This window comes from Accipiter gentilis, chromosome 7 (assembly GCF_929443795.1).
Source record: "Accipiter gentilis chromosome 7, bAccGen1.1, whole genome shotgun sequence".
Classification (NCBI taxonomy): Eukaryota; Metazoa; Chordata; class Aves; order Accipitriformes; family Accipitridae; genus Astur; species Astur gentilis.
In genome coordinates, this window is record NC_064886.1 from 39483426 (window position 1) to 39501904 (window position 18479).

General features: G+C 40.7%; 2 protein-coding genes across 2 annotated transcripts; one reads left to right on the forward strand and one right to left on the reverse strand.

Moving 5' to 3' along the window:
• The first annotated feature begins 61 nt into the window (after window positions 1–61).
• On the forward strand, window positions 62–4932 carry LOC126041011 (arylamine N-acetyltransferase, pineal gland isozyme NAT-10). The gene is made up of 2 exons (XM_049806193.1): window positions 62–142; window positions 2628–4932. Exon 2 carries the CDS (start codon window positions 2633–2635, stop codon window positions 3503–3505), a length of 873 nt encoding a protein of 290 aa, XP_049662150.1. The 5' UTR covers window positions 62–142; window positions 2628–2632; the 3' UTR covers window positions 3506–4932.
• A 3995-nt stretch (window positions 4933–8927) lies between these two features.
• Window positions 8928–17866, reverse strand: MPHOSPH6 (M-phase phosphoprotein 6). Its single transcript, XM_049806253.1, has 5 exons — window positions 17707–17866; window positions 13134–13246; window positions 11469–11559; window positions 10340–10437; window positions 8928–9884 (listed from the first exon to the last, which is right to left on the reverse strand). The coding sequence occupies exons 1-5, from the start codon at window positions 17755–17757 to the stop codon at window positions 9740–9742; spliced, it is 498 nt and encodes a 165-aa protein (XP_049662210.1). The 5' UTR covers window positions 17758–17866; the 3' UTR covers window positions 8928–9739.
• Window positions 17867–18479: the final 613 nt, after the last annotated feature.

The following is an 18479-nucleotide window of genomic DNA, read 5'->3' on the forward strand; positions in this document are numbered from 1 at the left end:
TCAGGAGTGAGGGCCAGTGGAGCTTAGAGAGGAAGACAGCCCTCACAATTTGTATCCACTCCTGGCTTTACTGACTGCTGCCCCAGTAATAAAAAACCCAGAAGCTGAATACATCAATAAATAAATAAGGCTTTTTTAAGAGGTAAGTCTATTTTCTCAAAACCCCCCTCCAAACAAAGAAACAAAACCCCTGGTTTCTTTATGATGGTAAAGGTCATGGCAATAACATAAGGAATATTCTCTTTAAGAAAGATGTTATAAAAATGTATGGATATAGAGCTAAAATATCACCTGCTAAATATGGGCTCTTAAAGAGGGCAAAACAGTGATAATGCTATTTCAATTCTTCTATCTTTAGCTCTTCAGGAGAAGATCCACTTGACTATGAGAGAGATGCTTTTGTTTAGATACAATAGTAGATAAAAATTTAGAACTACAACCTTGCGTTGGAAGTTATTCTGTTAGATTTTTAACTTTATTTAAATATATTGCTGTCGTGGTTTAGCAAATGTAAAGGAAGCAAAAGAGCAATCTAATAATCAATAGATTCTGCTTTATGGGAATAAAATTACAGTCCTTTAAAAAAAAAAAAAATAAAAAATTACAAACTGTGGTTTGCATATCTCAGAAAGTCCGTGTGCTGATGTATTAAGATAAAGGTAGACAGATAATGTATTTTAACAGTGGAATTTCTGGTAGTGTGTATAGTCCTGATAAAGAATATTTTTTGTATGAGCACCTTCATTTGTGCATTTAGAAATAGTTCTTTAAAGTTCTTCTGCTGATATTTTTCTCTGCATAAATCATAGCCACATTCATGGGACTACCTGTTCAGTATCTAGCTTTTCATCTCATCTGCTTACAATTCAAAAGAACGGTAGCTTTCATCTCCTACAGTCGAGATGTAACGCTGATCAATCATATTATGGAGCTGCAGAGAGAAACTACAAATAATATAAACTCGAGAACCAGCTTTATGCTGGTGTGATCTATTTAGCATTTACAATTTGAGTGGGTAGGATCGGATTCTGCAAATCAAAAGTCCCATAAGTCTTATGTTATACTTAACAAATATTACATTGAGAATATCCTCCAACAATACGCCTAGATATCACTGGAAGTTAAATTTCTTTCTGTATAAGATAACACGCAGTTTTTGACGGGGCTCTCTATTCACTTTGGACAGCTGCTTCTATACCATGCATATGCACATCACGAATCTGTCACTGAAAATCATCCTGAGAAATTCTAGTTTGCAGTAAACATTCAACGGTTCACCACTGAATTTATCTGAATGCAATAGTCTTCCTGAGTCGCTAATATTAAGTGTCTAAACCTCAGCTTACTGTATGCACAAAAGATTTCCGAGTAGCTTTGTGGGTTGTCAAGAAGCTAAATATTTGTAGTAACTCTAGACTGCTCAAACCCTTAATGCTTTCTTTGCAAAGGTTCAAGCCTTCAAAACATTTTGTGCCCAGCTCCATACCCAAGCAGATGATCTACAGTGTATTTTACAAACAGTATCTATTGGATACCTATGAGCATCCAGCTCGTAACGGTGGCCAGCAGACTGTGATGGGCCATTGCGAAAGCCAGATGACTGTGCGTGGCTTTCCACGGTATTAGAAGGCAGAAAATAAGTCGAGTAGTTCCTCATCCAGCAATCTTGTTCATGAGAAGTCCTACCAAGGCGGGCCAGGAGGTGGGCACTGTTGGCAGCCAGACAGACCAAGGATGCATTGCCGGAGGCTTCAGTAATTCTCAGTTATGCCTCCTCTGGAAGGAATAAAGTGAGTTTTGAGAAAGGCCAGGACTAGAGAGATGTAAAGCAGCCCCTGTCCATTTTCAGGGCACCCTGCGAGATGCAGGGTACAGCAGGGAGTAGAGATCTGCTCTTTGTCTTTTAGGTCACTCGCCTCCATTCAGATTCATTATTCCAACACCAAAATGAGTTTGTGCAACACTCAGAGCAGACAAGAGACTCAGTGGTCTGCAACTCTTGCAAAGGTCAGAGGGTTTTTTCAGTCATAATTATCTGAATAAAACTTGACACTTAACAAAATGTGCAGGGAGTATCATTTTCACTTTTTCTAAGTGGCGAAAGAGCGACATGTACTGCATGAGCAATTCATTTACCGTCACGTAGATCGGTGGCAGACTCATGAAAAGAACATGTGAATCCTGGCTCAAATTATCCTCCTTCCAACTGGCAGATGACATTGCTTCCCCCACTGACACTCCTTTCGCTGAACAGTGGATTTAGACTGGTTTTCACGAATGCTCCTGAACACTCCCTAGCGTGATCTTACATTTCTACTTAACCCCACTGTTACAATGCAAATACAGCAAATCCCCGTTTCCCAGCCACCGCATATCAAGCTGAAATTGCATCAGCTGTTTGCCATAGGGATCACTCTAAGACAAAAAGCAAACCCTCACGTGCACTGCTCTTCTTTGCTCGGGGAACCATTTGATATTAATACTTGTTACCTTCAAAAACTGTTCTGATGAGGTTCAGTAGATTAAAGCATCTTTGCTAGCAGCAGCCTGGGCAGTTTTTCACAGCATCATAAATCATTGATGTAAAGAAACAAAACAAAACCCAAATGCAATTCCTTCCTTTACAGGTGACATGAACCTTGAAGAGTATTTTGCAAGAACTGGCTATAAAGGTTCCCTTGAAAAACAAGATCTGGAAACCTTAACCGATATATTCCAGCACCACATCCGCGCTGTTCCCTTCGAAAACCTCAGCATCCATTGTGGGGAGAAAATTACTTTGGAGTTTGAGCACGTTTACAACAAAATCGTGCGGAGGAAGCGGGGTGGCTGGTGCATGGAAAACAACCAGCTGTTGGGTTGGGTCCTGAAACGCCTGGGGTATGACACCAGCTTTCTGGGAGCGTATGTGTTCAATCCACATCAAAACGCGTATGCTACCATCATGACCCACCTCCTTGTAAAGGTAGTTATTGATGGCAAAGCCTATATTGTTGATGGAGGCTTTGGTGTATCCTATCAGATGTGGCAACCGATGGAGCTTGTGTCGGGGAAAGACCAGCCCCAGGCTCCCGGTGTCTTTCGCTTCACGGAAAAAAATGCCATCTGGTACCTTGAGAAAATGAGACGGAAACAATACATTCCCAATCAAAATTTCTCTAATTCTGATCTTCTGGAGAAAAAAGAGTGTCGGAAAGTTTATATGTTCAATCTTGAGCCACGGACAGTGGAAGAGTTCCGTTTCCAGTGCACGTACCTTCAGACATCTCCAGATTCCCTCTTTACAAAGAAGTCCATCTGTACCCTCCAGACCACCGATGGCTTTCGAGCGCTAATTGGGTGGACACTCACTGAGACCACATACAACTACAAGGAAAATATGGATTTGGTGGAATTCATAACTCTCGAAGATGAAGAGGTAGAAAAAACACTCAAAGAGAAATTCAACGTAACCCTAGATAGAAAACTTGTCCCAATTAACGTCAAAGGATTTTATACAATCTAGATGACCAGAAAAACCTACAATAATGTACAGTACCTTCCACTGTCTGCACAATCACTACTGTAAGATTATGGGATTCTCTTGCAGGCGATTGAAGGAAAAGTACATTAATACCAGATTAAAGTGAAATTCACTCTGGGAAAATTCAGGAATTTAAGACTCTTCTGTCAGGTAGAATTATTTGCTGTGAGATGACTGCAGTTCAATTTTTGGCACAAATGTAGGATCTGATTTGAATCTGGTTATAAACTTGGGTAATAAATATGTCTGGGAAATTTTGGAGTGCCTATTGCACATAAATAGGAGTATGGATTATTAATTGTGATATGCTGCCAACACATTTTCTATGGTTATTATAGGGAGAAAAGTCACATATGAGCATTTAGACAATGAAGTGAACATTTAGAACTTCATTTTTCACAAGATCTAGCCACTTGCAGCTCATCTCATTTCTCTACCTTTAATGTAAGTAAAACAATGTCACCTTTGAAAGGAGCATTAGGAGGCATAATTCTCCCACTGTCATCCTTAGACAAAACATAGTACAAAATGAAAATGATCATCATGTGCATCCCTTTTGTCATTGCTGCAGTAAACTGCCCAAAGTAATTTTTGGTATGTACGTTATTTTCTGGTGAAGCAAGTTGTATATATTGCAGCATTACTGTGGCTGATGGGCTTTAAGGAGATACCTATAAGCTTTGCTTCTGATAAGTAATCATCCCATAAAGGGTGAATGGTGCTTAAATGTCACAACTGGCTTAGATTTACTTCTCTCTCAAAAGGGGTGGAAATTTTATATTTTTAGCATTGCAAGTATAACAAAGGTAGAACAATGAAGCTAATCCCACTATACCCTTAATATTGCCCTCTTTGTATATAGCAAATACGGGAGTCCATATGGCTGTCCTGAACGAGTACCACTTAGTACAGGAGCTTTAGTGTCACAAGTGAGTTCATTCATCTGTATCAAAGTGAAAAAAATCAAGTAGCCAGTCAAATCTGAAGGAAACCCTTTCTTTAGAATTATTTCGCTATCACATTTCCCCATATTTTTATTTTTTTTTCCCAAAAAGCCCAGACAAGGAAACTACTGAGAAAGGGGAAACATTCTCAAATGCATTGAAAAAATAGCAGTAACACTGAAAAACACCCTTTCTCCCCAATCCTGAGTATTGGGGAAATGTTGATTCCTCTCACTGATAGTGTGTCTTTTTGCTCAGAGACATCATCTGACCATAAATCTCATAAATGCTGTAAATGTATACCTGAAAATAAATAAAGGAAAATAAAAACATAAAGAGTTGCTGTAAATACAGCCTCCACCCCAAATGCATGACTCTTGCACGCACCATTTGCAAGGTAAATGAGGTCTGTTCAATCATGCTATCGATCTGCTGGCCAACCCTCCCCACCACAAACATTTTGAACGAAACCGGGCAATATCGAACAAATTCGACAGCAGCGTTGGAGACGGTAAGTTCCTACAGGTTCCTGGACAAAGAGCTTGTAGGCTGAGGAAGAAGACGATCACCAAAGAGGAGGCCCAGTAGTCACCTCCTCTGCTGGGCTCAGCAGCCAACAGCTCTAGGCTGGCCACGGTGCGAGCCGGCTCTTCCCTGCCAACCAGCTGTGGTGGCAGCTGGTGACTGGGATGCAGGTGTACCTGCACAGGGACAAGGAAGCAAGGGCCAAGCAGGAGGCTTGAAAGATCTTACTGAGGTGGGAACAGTTTTTTTCTATAAATAATGGAACTAAGGACTATTGTTCTCTAATTTGTGTTCATATTATTCACTCACACTAAGGTCCCATTAAGGTTTTTTACTCCTTTCTAAATGATTGATCAAACTAGAGGTGTTCCCCGAGACCCCAAGGAACATTATGAGCTTTAAAACGCCCGCCACCTCCATTCTAGCTGACAGAAATTCCCATCTGCATTCACCCAGGTCACCAAACCATATTTCTCTATGCAATGAACTAGTTGTTTTCTGGTGCTGCTGCCTCTTGTCTAGAGGACAGCTATTAACAGACTGGTGATTTTGCCTCCATACTTCTCTAGAGATGTTCCTGCTGTTGCTCCCAGGTAATTACTCAGGTTATGGTATGCAAGGGTTTCTTGGGCAGAAGTCTACAGACTCATATTGGTATTTTTAACTGTGCCTGCAATGATGGGACCCAACCCAGATACCCCCTTCCAGTTCTTACTAAAGATCTATGGGGCTGCCAATGACTAAAGCTTCAACCCTCTCTCTGACTCCATCTGCTGATAACCACTCTCTGAGTGGGACTTTTCCTCTCAATGTGACAATTATAACCAGGTCCTCACTGTGCAACATCAGATCACGCGAAGAAATGTCAACACGTACAGCTGAGGAACAGTTTCACAGTTTAGCTGAAGCTCCCCAAAAGCTGACGAGAGCAGGTTATTGAGGTGTGAATGCCAGACCCAAAACGTCTCAAAGGTTTGAGGCGAGAATGGTGTAAAAACAAACAAACAAACCCAGAGGTCTCATGCTGGGGTTCCATTAGCAAGGCATTATTGTACCAGGCAGATGCTCTCCCAGACGCAAAAGAAAAGAAAACTGAGTCCTTAAAGCATCAGCTCTCAGAGAAAACTGGATTCACATGCAGAAGAGAAACGGGATGTTTGACATCCTTCACCCACCACTATGCTTTATTAACACTCTCTCAGAAAAGTTTAATGAGAGCCTAAGCTGTTGTGCAGCTTTCGTTGTTGACTGTTGTTGAAATGAAGCAGAAAAAATGCATATAACCCCCCACCCAGGACTTGTCTAATTCCATATACAATTTAGAAGTATGGTATTCCAATTAACAGAAAGACGAGAGAATTTCTTTTTAAGTCTGAATGCTGGATTAAGTCCCAGAATCCCAGCCCAGCTGCCCATTATACACACACTCAATGCCCAATGGCAACGACAGCCATCCGCGACTGTAGAATTGTATAATGGAGTGTCTTATTAGAAAACAAGACACATAACAGAAGAAACACAGTTCAAACTCCATGGCACCACTGAACATCCTCCGCCCTCCCCAAAGAATCAAAGTTTAATCAGCTCATGCATTACTAAAGAGAGGATACGGGATGGCTCACTTCAGTTGGACTCTGGTCCTGGACATTTTAAGATCCAATACTAAGCAGAATAAAAATAACAAAACAAGAAACATCAGCAAGAAAGATATTAAATACTTACATGTTTCCAACATCAGCAGTTATTACAGAAATAAACAGCCTGTCAAAGGGAGGGACAAAACTTCACCTGACAAGGGACTTGCTTAAACTTAACACTGTGAGCTGTCAGTGAGCACAAACTACAACGTACACTTTGCTTTGTTCGCTTTAATAGGTACCTTAGCATAACAGGCACAAACACTTCTGGTGTCTGGTAACTCTTTACCAATCACATTCTGCAAGTAGCCATTTTCTTGAACAGAAATGCTTACTATCTATCCCAACTTGCTTTTGTTCTCAAAGAAATGCTTTTAATTTAGAAACGCGACCACGTGGGAAAGTTCTACAGCTTAGGAAGTTGCACATGAAAATGTATCTGCATTTGAGACTGTCAGAGCCAAGAAAACTTGAATTAATATAGGTTCACATTATGAATATTTCACTGCTACACTTGCATCTCTGTCAAAGAGTAGTTCAAGCACAGATTTTTTATACAGCAGAATGTTTCTACCCTGGCTAGGAAGCTAGAGCCAGACTTAAAATACATACATGCATCTCTCTCTCTCTCTTTTATATATATACATATGTATTTATAAGGCTGGAAATATAGATCCTATCATAAAATGCCTGCTTGTAATTCTGGGCACTTAAAGTGCATTTAAAAAGTCATGTAGGGCTAATTTTTAGTTTTGTCTTGCTCATGATAATGCACTACAAATGGTGCTTTTAAAAGTGCATTTTACAAACTCCCCATGAATAAGAGATTGTGCCAAAATTTAGTAGCTGGTCTTACTACAGCATTTCAATAGCTCACCTAGCCACCACCTAACATGAACAGCAGAGCCACCAGCTTTGAAGATAATAAACCAAAATCTATCATTTCTTCACAGGTGGTGTTGGGCATGTATAGCAAATAGAAGAACCACCCCTTCCCCTCTCCTCCCCCCTCCCAGATTCCAGAATCATGGATTTTCTAGGAAGGTGTTAGAGTTCACTCACGCTCTTACCCACATTTCCAGCCATCCATGAGGAAATGACATAAAATTAAGGACCAGTGTATGGCAGAACACCCTTTAACTACCCAAAATTACCCCCCATTGGACTGAAGAGAACTCTGCAATGCAAGAGAGCTCTCTGCATAGAGCATTGGCAAAGAAAGACTTCACGCAGAGTTCATCTGAGCCACTAACTGTTATTAAAATTACCCAAAAGCTCCTTTACATGACACCACCGGAACCTTCTCCAATTTACCGTCTCTCAGGGTATGCAATTGCAGTGACATCTCCTGGTTGCTGGTGGTTCACTAGAACACACTTTCCCCCCTCAACTATCCAGCATAGCCATGCAGAAATTCTCTCTCCATTGACAAAATGTGTTCAGATAGAGGAGAATCATTTTCCTACTAATAAGCAAGAAAGAATAATGGGATATATTCTGAGTTTTTCTTGTGATGACCAACAATAAATCATTTCTTAACTCAGGTCACATCTTCCATGGGAAGAAAAATGTCTTGCCATCATTAACTTCTTTTCAGCTAGCAATAATATGTGATCAGGTTTTAAGTAATTGAACCAGTAGCATTTAATTAGCTCTGAAAAACTATCTCAGATCATGAATCACTGACTTTCCACCTGTATGAGGTCCCCTTACTAGCTTAGAAGTATATTTCTCTTTCCATGTGTGATCCATCTTGAATATCTAATGAGGTGCTCTTGATATATGGATTATAGTTCATATATCACACGCAAAATACAGCAGACGCACAGTCTCTTTCTTTATATAATTGAGTTTCATGTCTTGCTTCACCCAGTTGTTAAAGAAAAAAAATAATAAAGCCTCTTGTGTCCATGACAGAGCGGCCACTACTTGCTTAAATTTAACAAATTCCTCTTTCTCCAGAAAGTCAGCATTAAGGATGAATAACTTAGACATCTAGCTGGGGTCATGAAGTAATAGAAAGAAATATTTCTTGTTGAAAGACAGGATACAGAGAACTGCTACGGTTTTAGACATGACAACTGACATTTTTCAATGGGCCCAGAGCAATGACTGACCAAAGAGCATGTGTCTGTCCTAACATTACTTCAGATGCCTTCACTGCACACTGCACAGAAAAAAATCAGTGCAGTCAACTAATATCTGGGGACATCTGTGGCCAGCACAAACCAGGATCACTTCTTGTATCACATTGTAGTAAGCAACATTTTTTACATCAAATTAGCTAAACCGCAATCATTAACCACACAAGAAAATCAGTTTTTATTCAGTGTTCAAATAGGTTTCTGAAGCCGTTATTATACTTCTATGACAAGACCTAGATAACTGTAAGATTGGATTGGGGTTTTTTTCTGAAAAAGAGGCAAGATTAGCAAACTTCTTTCAGAAGACAGAAATTAAGACTCACAATCTGCTCAAGTGTCAAACTGTAAACGTTGCCAAATATTTGGCTTGCTCTATAAAAAAAAAAGTTTTACTACAAACCCCTCTATTTTTAAATGAGCTTTATAAAAAATAAAATTCAACAAAATAGATTTTATCTATTCTTTTCCCATCTTATTTTTAGCACAGTAAAAAAAATACCCGAAGAACCCCAAACATGTTTCTGCCGACTTTTTTCAATTTGAAGATAGTAAAGGTTTTCACTTTCATAATAAAAAAAAATCAGTGAAAGTGGAACTGCCTTACTGGATTGGACAAAGTTCGTTTCTACTCCAAATACTTTTTTCAGATGTTATCATAAATTGTAAACAATGTTGCTCTCAATTGCATATGACAATCTATTTATGCACAACATTTAAAAAGACTGATGGGATTAGTGCCCCACACATTAAAAGCTGCTGAGAGGGGAAAGGATGTATGACATCCATTATATACACATCCACTTTGAAAAATGTTTGTCACGTGGATGGTAGAAATTTCAGTGAGAACAGACTCAGATTTACAAATCTGTTCTTTGCATTAAACAGCAAGAACTCCAAACAATCTCCAGTTCATGATACTATATTTGGTAGATAACATTTCTATTAGCTCCAGTTGTATAGCTGACATTAATCCTGAGGTTTTAAGAACTTTTTCTTAGCTTTTTTGCTAGGTCTTGTGTTACTATTCCCATCTTCATCTTCATCCTGGAGTACACGCTGGTCTCTCTTTCTCAAGAATTTCTTCCCTATTGTTCCCACTAATGTTTCATATCTGTAAAGACAGCAAAAAATTTACAGCTTTTACTAAAATCAGAGAAAACTTCAATGGAGCAAATCATAAATCTAATTAACAACTTAAGTGGTGTAAAAAAGCTGGTCATCAGAAGCTTAAGAAGCACAAGTACTACATGATCACTCATTACAATATTATTTATTCTGATAGTTTGGGTTTGTCAGCAATCTGGAACAAGGAGGGAATTAGCATGGAATACTGGGATATCAAAGGGCAGAAAACCCTTAAAGATATTTTATGTCAAAAAGTGATGGAGATTCCACTGAATACACACCAGAATTCCTGGAAAATCAGTTCAGTAAAGTACCGTATCTGTTGGGGTTTTTTCTTCATTTATTTTGTTTGTTTGCTTTTTGTGTTTACTTTCCCACACATAATGCAGTAACATACCATATTGCTAGCTAATATTGATCATGTTGTAAAATATAACTCACCTTCTGGCCATTTCTTCATCTGACACATCAGCCTCCATTTTATCATCCACTTCAATTTCTTCTTCCTTGCACCTAGAGTTCATTTGGATCATTAACTTCTGAAAATGAAATAAGAAGTAGCTTAAACATGTAAACCTGCCACAATGGCAACTATGCTGAAATTCACTGGTAGGAGAAACACATAAAAGGTAAGAACCAAATTTAATAATTATTTGCTGTTCCTGGTCAGGCTAGAGTATATTGTCACAAAAACTCATGAAGAAAAGGCAACATGCCTGCCTGTTGCTAAGCTGAGCTTAGAGATTGCCTTTGGGAAAAGGGGCAACACAGAGACAGGGTTTTCAGTGAATTGTACTATTCAAACATCCTCAAGAGCACGCCAGACATCTTCAGGAGATGAGAGAATTAGATCATAATTAATTTTTCATTGTGATGTTAGCACATAGTCCTTGAAATGGTTTTGTTAAGAAGGAAAAGTATCTGCAAGGATTTACAATAAACTACTAGCAAAAAACATGAAGGAATAATATGCCAAGTCACAGTGAGAGCAAGTTCAAAATAACTAGAAGAATCCCCTAGTAAATCACCTTGCATAGCCTTTTGCATATCTCTTAGTCTTTACACCTTCATCCTCCTGCTTCAGTTCAGTGGTAACATTTGTATTACTATCTCAGTGTAGTTCTATCAGCATGAAACATGCCAGAAGGAAATTAGACTCTCTTGCCCAGAATTTTTACTTTGGAACTTGAAGCCCTTACTTACCCAAGTAAGTGTTGAATAAATAGGGTTGAATGTTTATAGGATTGGACTCTAAATTAAATGGCAGGAGGAAAAGTGAGCTATCATTTTGGTGAGCAGCATGTGGGACAGTTTCCGCACTTCAGCAAGGGACAACCTGCAGGAGTTGTGCAATTACTGACCATCAACACAACATGATGAAAAACTTCTATTGACCAGATGCTGCACTGACCAACATTTTGGTTTGAATCACAGACTTCCTATACACGGGAGGATTTATGGAAGGTGCTGCAAAGGCCAAACAGCATACAGTGTCAACACTCAAATCCCCATCCTCAAGGGCTTCAATCCTAATGTGAGACCACCTCGAAACAGAACATTTAAACGGTACCTCAATTTCTGGATTGAATCCTTTGAAGGACATTCTGCCATACAGTAGATCCTCACATGGCATAAAGCTCCTCTCTTCTATTATAAAGCTCCTGCATGAGACCCAAACCCAGCATTTTGTCAAACAGTGCACTATAAAATAATCAAATTAAACAAATGCAAAAAGCATCTGCTGCCTTCCCCCCACACAAATAAACAAAACCACAGTGTATTTTAAACCATCAACTACTTTCTGAAGCTTAATTGCTCTGATAAATCTTTCAATACAAGGAGCTTGGAGTGCAAAGGAATACTTTTTGCCAGTAAAGCTGTGCCAGTTCCACAAGCAAAATTAACTCTCCTGACAAAAAGCCCTCTTTACTGGTATGATTCCACCTACATTAATGCTTTTGCCAGAATAAAAATACCACATAAATATCACTCTCCAGGTGGCATTACTATACCAGCAAAAACTTCTAATTAATTTTTCATTGTGATGTTACACCTGGCATTAGTTGAGTCTGTCAGGATACAAAACACTGCCTAATTCTCTGTTCAGCAGAGAAAGATTTCCACCTTCTCCCTCCTTTTTTCCTCTTTTAATGAGCATGGAGCGAGAAAAGAAACATGACCCTGAGGTGTTCATAAGACACGCGTTAGATAAAAGTACTTCCGCGAATTGTTCCATCTTTTTCCTCACACACATATGCACCTCTTCCCTCATCCTCTTCATCTTCCACATAAAACAAACTCCTACAGTCATAGGAAGTCAGTCTGAAGAGATCAGGCTCATTTTCCTACCTCAAGGCAGGATCAATTAAGCATGTACCATGAACAGCAGCGGTCCATCTAACCTGTCCTGAAAAGACTTCCAATGATGAAGAATCTAGTGTCTCCTTAGGCAATCTATTCCAGTGCTTCAATAGCCTTATTGTTAGAAAAATTCTCCTAATGTCCACCTTGAACCTTCCTTGCTGCAACTGAAGCTCAAATACCTTTTTGTCATACCCAACAACAGTAATGGAAAATAGTTTATCAATGACTTTATTCGACTACAGCTAATTCCTTGGATCCCAGCTTTTTAAAAACTATGTATGTTCTCCCTCAATGAAATTTTCATCCTCTTTTGAAAGGACAAAAATAAAAAAATTTTAAAAGTAGTTCTCCTGCTATTTAAAGCACCTTTCTAAATAGCAGGAACGGACATTTTATTTCTTATTAGCTAAGCCTTCCTTTATTTTTGCCGTTCTCTCTCCTACTTCAAAAACAGGATTTGAAGCGAACTGGACTAAAAAAGACAGAGCTGTCCTGAGTGGACCTAACTGTGTGACTGAAGGTGAATTTACCAACACAAGGTTTCAAACTTCTTTTTTCAAATGAAGGGAAAAACCAGCAATGAATGAACTGGTCCCTGCCTGAAAAACTAATTACATGCATCTAGAAGAATGTGTGAGTGAAAGAAAACAACACACACAAGAAATGAAAGTAGGTTAAACTGCACTAGGCACCCTTGACAATGTCCCTGAAAATAAAAAATAAAAAAGCTGTAATGCCACTCTGTCATTATTTTTGCGTCTGTTAATTGGTTATTAGTAATACTTCTTCTATAGGAAAAAAATACGTACATTCTATTCCCACTCCGCAACAATCCACTGATGATAAAAAGTACAAAAGGGTACAAGCTTACTCTTTCTCCTTTAGATCTGGTAAATCAAGATACCAGTGTTCTTCACTAATTATCTTCTTTTCCTCCTCTTCTAGCTGTTTTTTAGTTTGTGAATCCAAACCCCTTTGCATGAACTAAAAAGAAAGACACATAAACACACAACTTTAGTTTTTTGCATCATGAGTACGTTCTGAACATGCAGTAACTGCATGATGACAATTACCCATTACCTAACATTTAGCAGTTGATAAAAAGTAAATGCTCTTTATGATTTTTCTCTGGGTTTGGTCTAAGTTTGGGCAAACAGGTAACAGAAAAGTAAATAACTGCTGATCACAGCTATCTACTGGAAGTCAACAGCCAGCCACATCTGTACTTACACACAAAGAAACAGACCTTTCCTGGTTAGTTTTGATGGACCTGAGATGTTACAACTCCATAACTTTGCTAAGATTTTTCTAATGTTTCAACAAAGGCCAGAGAGAACATAATGGTGTTAGAGTTATTGCTGCGTATCAGAAACCACCACCACCCATACAAACAGCATTGGAGCTCATACCACGTTGGCCATTTTTTGAAACATCTATACTTTCAACCATCCTCTTCTTTTCTCAGATTTAATTTAATGAACTGGCTTGCGTTTGTAGCTCTGAAGGCTGGAACCTGCCTTTGGAAGTAGAAAAAAGTAACTGAGGCTACAAAAAGAAGTCTTCTGTGTCCAGCCATGCTAAAGAAGATGTTCCCAGCTCTTAACTTCTCATTGATGACCCACCAAAGTACCAGTCAAGCAGCATGGGTAAGGACCTGTTAACTCACTGCAGGAACAGTCTGCCAAATTAGTTAAGACCAATAACCTAGTTTAGGGTAAGACTGCTATTTTGCCTAATACAAGGACATTCCTGTAAATTGCTTCCTTTGTTGTGATAATCTTTGGCAGAGGACAGGAACAGCCAGATAGAAAGAGTAACCTCTCTCACAGCTGGGAGTAAAAGGGGACATCTGTCAGGGTCTATGAAAAATTGCTGACAGTGCAAAACTACAGACCTGAGATATGTGAAACATCCCTTTTATATCCATTTGTCTCAAGTCAGGTGCCTGAACTGAGTGACAATTTAAGTATCAACAATGTTAAAGAAACAAGCTGGAAAAAACAACTCTTTACAACTTTACGGTAATAATCATAATATTCTCATATCCCTAGGAGCTGGGACCTCTCTTAGGGTCTACAGAAAGTGTTTGAATAACTGTATCTGTCAGAGGTGTACATTTATACCAATGTAATTCCCAGCTACAGACAAGTCTACCAGTACAGTTTATATGCACTCCAGTACAAAATCTGCTTTGTGGCTATCAAAGCATACCTGTATGTGTGTTGTGGTTTAACCCCAGCCAGCAACTAAGCACCACGCAGCCGCTCACTCACACCCTCCCACCCAGTGGGATGGGGGAGAAAATCAGGAAAAGAAGTAAAACTCATGGGTTGAGATAAGAATTGTTTAATAGAACAGAAAAGAGGAAACTAATAATGATAACACTAATAAAATGACAACAGTAATAATAAAAGGATTGGAATGTACAAATGATGCACAGTGCAATTGCTCACCACCTGCCAATCGACACCAGTTAGTCCCTGAGCAGCAATCCCCTGCCCCCACTCCCCCCAGTTCATATACTTATATTTTTTATACTTTATATATACTATATTTTTATAAAGTATATACTTTGTATACTTATATATTTATCCCCCCAGTGATGTCCCATGGTCTGGAATACCCTTTTGGCCAGTTTGGGTCAGCTGCCCTGGCTCTGTCCTGTGCCAACTTCTTGTGCCCCTCCAGCTTTCTCACTGGCTGGGCATGAGAAGCTGAAAAATCCTTGACTTGAGACTAAACACTACTTAGCAACAACTGAAAACATCAGTCTGTTGTCAACATTCTTCTCATACTGAACTCAAAACACAGCACTGTACCAGCTACTAGGAAGACAATCAACTCTATCCCAGATGAAACCAGGATAGTGTGCAATGCTGCAGAGGAATTTTGTATCAACTAATTTTACCCCTCTCATTTAGAGCAACATCATTTATGTGTTTAGATAAGCCTGCAGGCTGACAGGTAACGTGCCAGTGGGGAACACTAAACCTGGACATAGTTTAGGTCCCAGCTAAAATGGGCTTGGTTGGGATAAAGCCCAAGAAGGCATCACAAAATGCTTCCCTCCAACAAAAAAAACCTGCATTACTGAGCTTATTTAAAACATACAGGTAACACAGATGTGTACTACGTGTATTACATACATCCCTCCCAGCTCTTCAGTCTTTACAAAATGCCCAAGCAAACCAAACCAAACTCTGAAGTAAAAGCCAATATAGTGCTAGTGTCTCATTTTCCATTTATACTTCTATTTGCATCCATTGTACAAGATCTTTAATGAAAGAAAAATTGACTTTTTGTTTTCTGAGTCGCTCCAAAATATGTCAAAGCTTTCCAATTAAAATTACAGTATCTTCTACAGGAAAATAAGTGAATCTATCATGTGGAAAACCATATTGCTCAAGGAAATTGGTTAGCCAGTCAGAAATCTCAACAGGAGAAATTCTGCTACAAGCATCCAATTAAATAATCATTTCACATTACATTTTAAAGATTTTTGTTCCTGAAGATGACTACAGGAATAACTAGATAAAAAAATATGTGATCACATTTATCTAAAATGTAAACACACATGGATGAATTAAAAATATACCCATTGTAATAGACACAGAGTATGTAAGTCAGTAGCTGAGTGGATTAGTTTCCCCAAGCAATGGGACCTGGATCAAATGATGCAAGATCTAAAAGCATGAGCCATCCTTCGACATCAAGCGGTGAGCACACGTGGCTCAGTACTTGGCGCAAATGGTCTTCAAAACGCTACCACTGACCCCGTGTCACCTTTGGGTGCCACTTCACCCACCTGCTGAATTGTGATAATGCATCTTATCAGTACCTGCGGAGGCAGCTGCTGAAGGATTAATTAAAACATTTATAAACAAGATGATCTGCAGAAGGAAAGTGCTATATTCAAGATCTGTGTATGACCTTTTCAAAACCTACTCATCTCTTCAAAGCTGGTTGGTTACTACTGCCCAGAGTGTTAATCTGCAAATGTCAAGGCAGCACATTCATAGGCTGGTTCTCCACAGCCTTCCAAGAAAGAAAATGTAAAAACTGGCTTTTGAAATCTCCAGGGGGTTAATAAACTGGCAAACAACAGGAGCAGAAATTTCACTGTAAAAGAGAGTATTACATAAAAATAAGAAAAAATAACGATGTTGCAATGCAGGTTATGGGAGTCTTACTCTGTCATACACTGCTGGCTAACTAAGCTCAACATCTACTCCCTTTTGAGAGTGAGGCAAGATGTGTTCCATTCCCTCTATCCATGAGTTTCAGTCTTTCGTTAGCAACATCTGTTAACTGGGGTAAATATTCCACCATCTTACTGTAGCAGAGTACGCTTTGCATGAAAGATTGACCTGAAGTCAGCTAAACTCCTTTCAGCCAGTGTCTGAAATATAGTCCCATATAAATATGTGGGGAAAAAAATGGTTAAATAAAACACCACAAGCAAGAAGCCACAAAGGCCCCGTCATAATCAGGTATAAAAATTTAATGGATATTAACATTTTAAAAAAAAAGTAATGGGAACTCAACTTGTACTGGTTGTTTTCCAGCAATAAAGAACCATCAATCACAGGAGAATGTACTCTACCAAATTAGGTGTTGTAGTACCCGACGTGAAGCAGAAACCATTAGCCAGTAAGCTGAGACTAATTTCACATGGGTCTTGACATAAGATTCACAATTCCAAGGTAACAGGCACGTCATGATGTTACTAACAGCCAAGTTACAAATGCAAGCCTTTATGAGTTGGGAAAGGCGGTTAGCACTGCCGTTCAGGTAGGGTATTTTATTAGCCATTAATGTAAACAGACAAAGAAATGGACACCGTAAAGAAAAGAAAGAAACCTGGATCGCACCCTCCAGTTTATAACCCCTCTGAGACCTCTCGCTAGCGTTTAAGCAGCCCGGTATTGGGTGGCAGCTCTCCGAAATCGCCTCTTGCCGGCCGAGTTGGAGGGGAGCAGCCCAGAGAGCTGCAGGCCTGAGTGAAAGGGCAAGCGACGCTGCAGATACACAAATACCTATTTTAAAACGAGCCTCACGGGACGCAGGAGACGGGTCACTCACGGCCGTGTGCCAGACGAGGGCGGACACGCAAAACGCCCCCAGGCCAGGCCAGGGGCTCCCGCCGTGGCCCGCTTCACTCGGCAGCCGCCCCGCCGCTCCACAGCGCGGCTCGGTCCCTCCCCGGACGCTCCACACGCGTCGGGGGGCCGGCGTGGCCCAAAGGCCACGCCGGCGACCCCATCCTCCCTCCCCCGGGGCCGCCTCACGGCTCCGGGCTCCGCGGCGGGCAGCTGTCCGGCAGCAGCGGGGCCACCGCTCCCGGGCCGGGCCGGGCCGGGCCGGGCCGCCCTCTCCTCACCCCACCGCGGACCGGGCCTCAGGCAACCCTCTCCGCTCCTTCCCACCGCCGCTCCCCGCCTCACCTTCATGCGCAGCAGGTTCTTGGACAGCTTCGTCTTCACATCCCCGGCCATGGCGGCCGGCGCTGCCCGCAGGCCGCGCTCGATCCCCGCGCTCGCGTAGCAGCCCAGGCCGCACAACGCCGGAGGAGGAGCGGGAGGAGGCGGCGGCGGCGGCGCGGCTCCACCCTCCGCGTCCGGGGCGCGGCCGCAGGGACAGGCCCCTGCCCACAGCCCGGAGTAACGGCGGGGGGTGGGTGCGGAAACAACGTTAAAAACAACTTTCCTCGACAGAGCCGAGGGGTGAGGGAGGTGGGTAGGAGAGAAATCCGACTGGGTATGAAGTGGTAAATTAGTAGGGGAACGGGAGATTTCTTATCAGCGCTTGGGTGTTCTGTAGTGCTGCCGGCTTACGGTTTCATCTGTAGTTTTCTGATCTTTCAAAGGGGGAAGGAAAGGGAGCGTAAAATCTATCTCGTATTGGCATTTGGAGACTGCTTGACTTGTTTAGCTTTCATTTTTTAAAATCAGCACTGACTTGCAAAAAAAGCCCCAACCACAAAACGGTCAAATGTGATTAAAACTGGAAAGCACATAAATTCAGATATTACAAAAAGCTTCAACGCTTTGTTAGCCCCGAATCACGATCTTTGAATTCAATCTTGGCAGCGCTGTCTTTGGGCTGCTGGGCTGGGCCCTGGTAGCCGAGGAGGAAATCCTGATGTGAAGTTGTCAGCTGACTCTCAGTCACAAGCAGGTACCACAATTTCTGTATATATCCTCATAAATCAGATTTC

Excerpts from the sequence above, each read along its gene's own strand:
- MPHOSPH6 (XM_049806253.1), bottom strand. The coding sequence starts at position 17,757 with ATGGCCGGGGATGTGAAGACGAAGCTGTCCAAGAACCTGCTGCGCATG. Across the intron at positions 11,560-13,133 it reads CCAGATCTAAAGGAGAAAGA|GAGCTTTATAATAGAAGAGA; the intron begins GTAAGCTTGTAC and ends GGTCTCATGCAG. Across the intron at positions 10,438-11,468 it reads GATTCAATCCAGAAATTGAG|AAGTTAATGATCCAAATGAA; the intron begins GTACCGTTTAAA and ends TTTCATTTTCAG.
- LOC126041011 (XM_049806193.1), top strand. The coding sequence starts at position 2,633 with ATGAACCTTGAAGAGTATTTTGCAAGAACTGGCTATAAAGGTTCCCTT.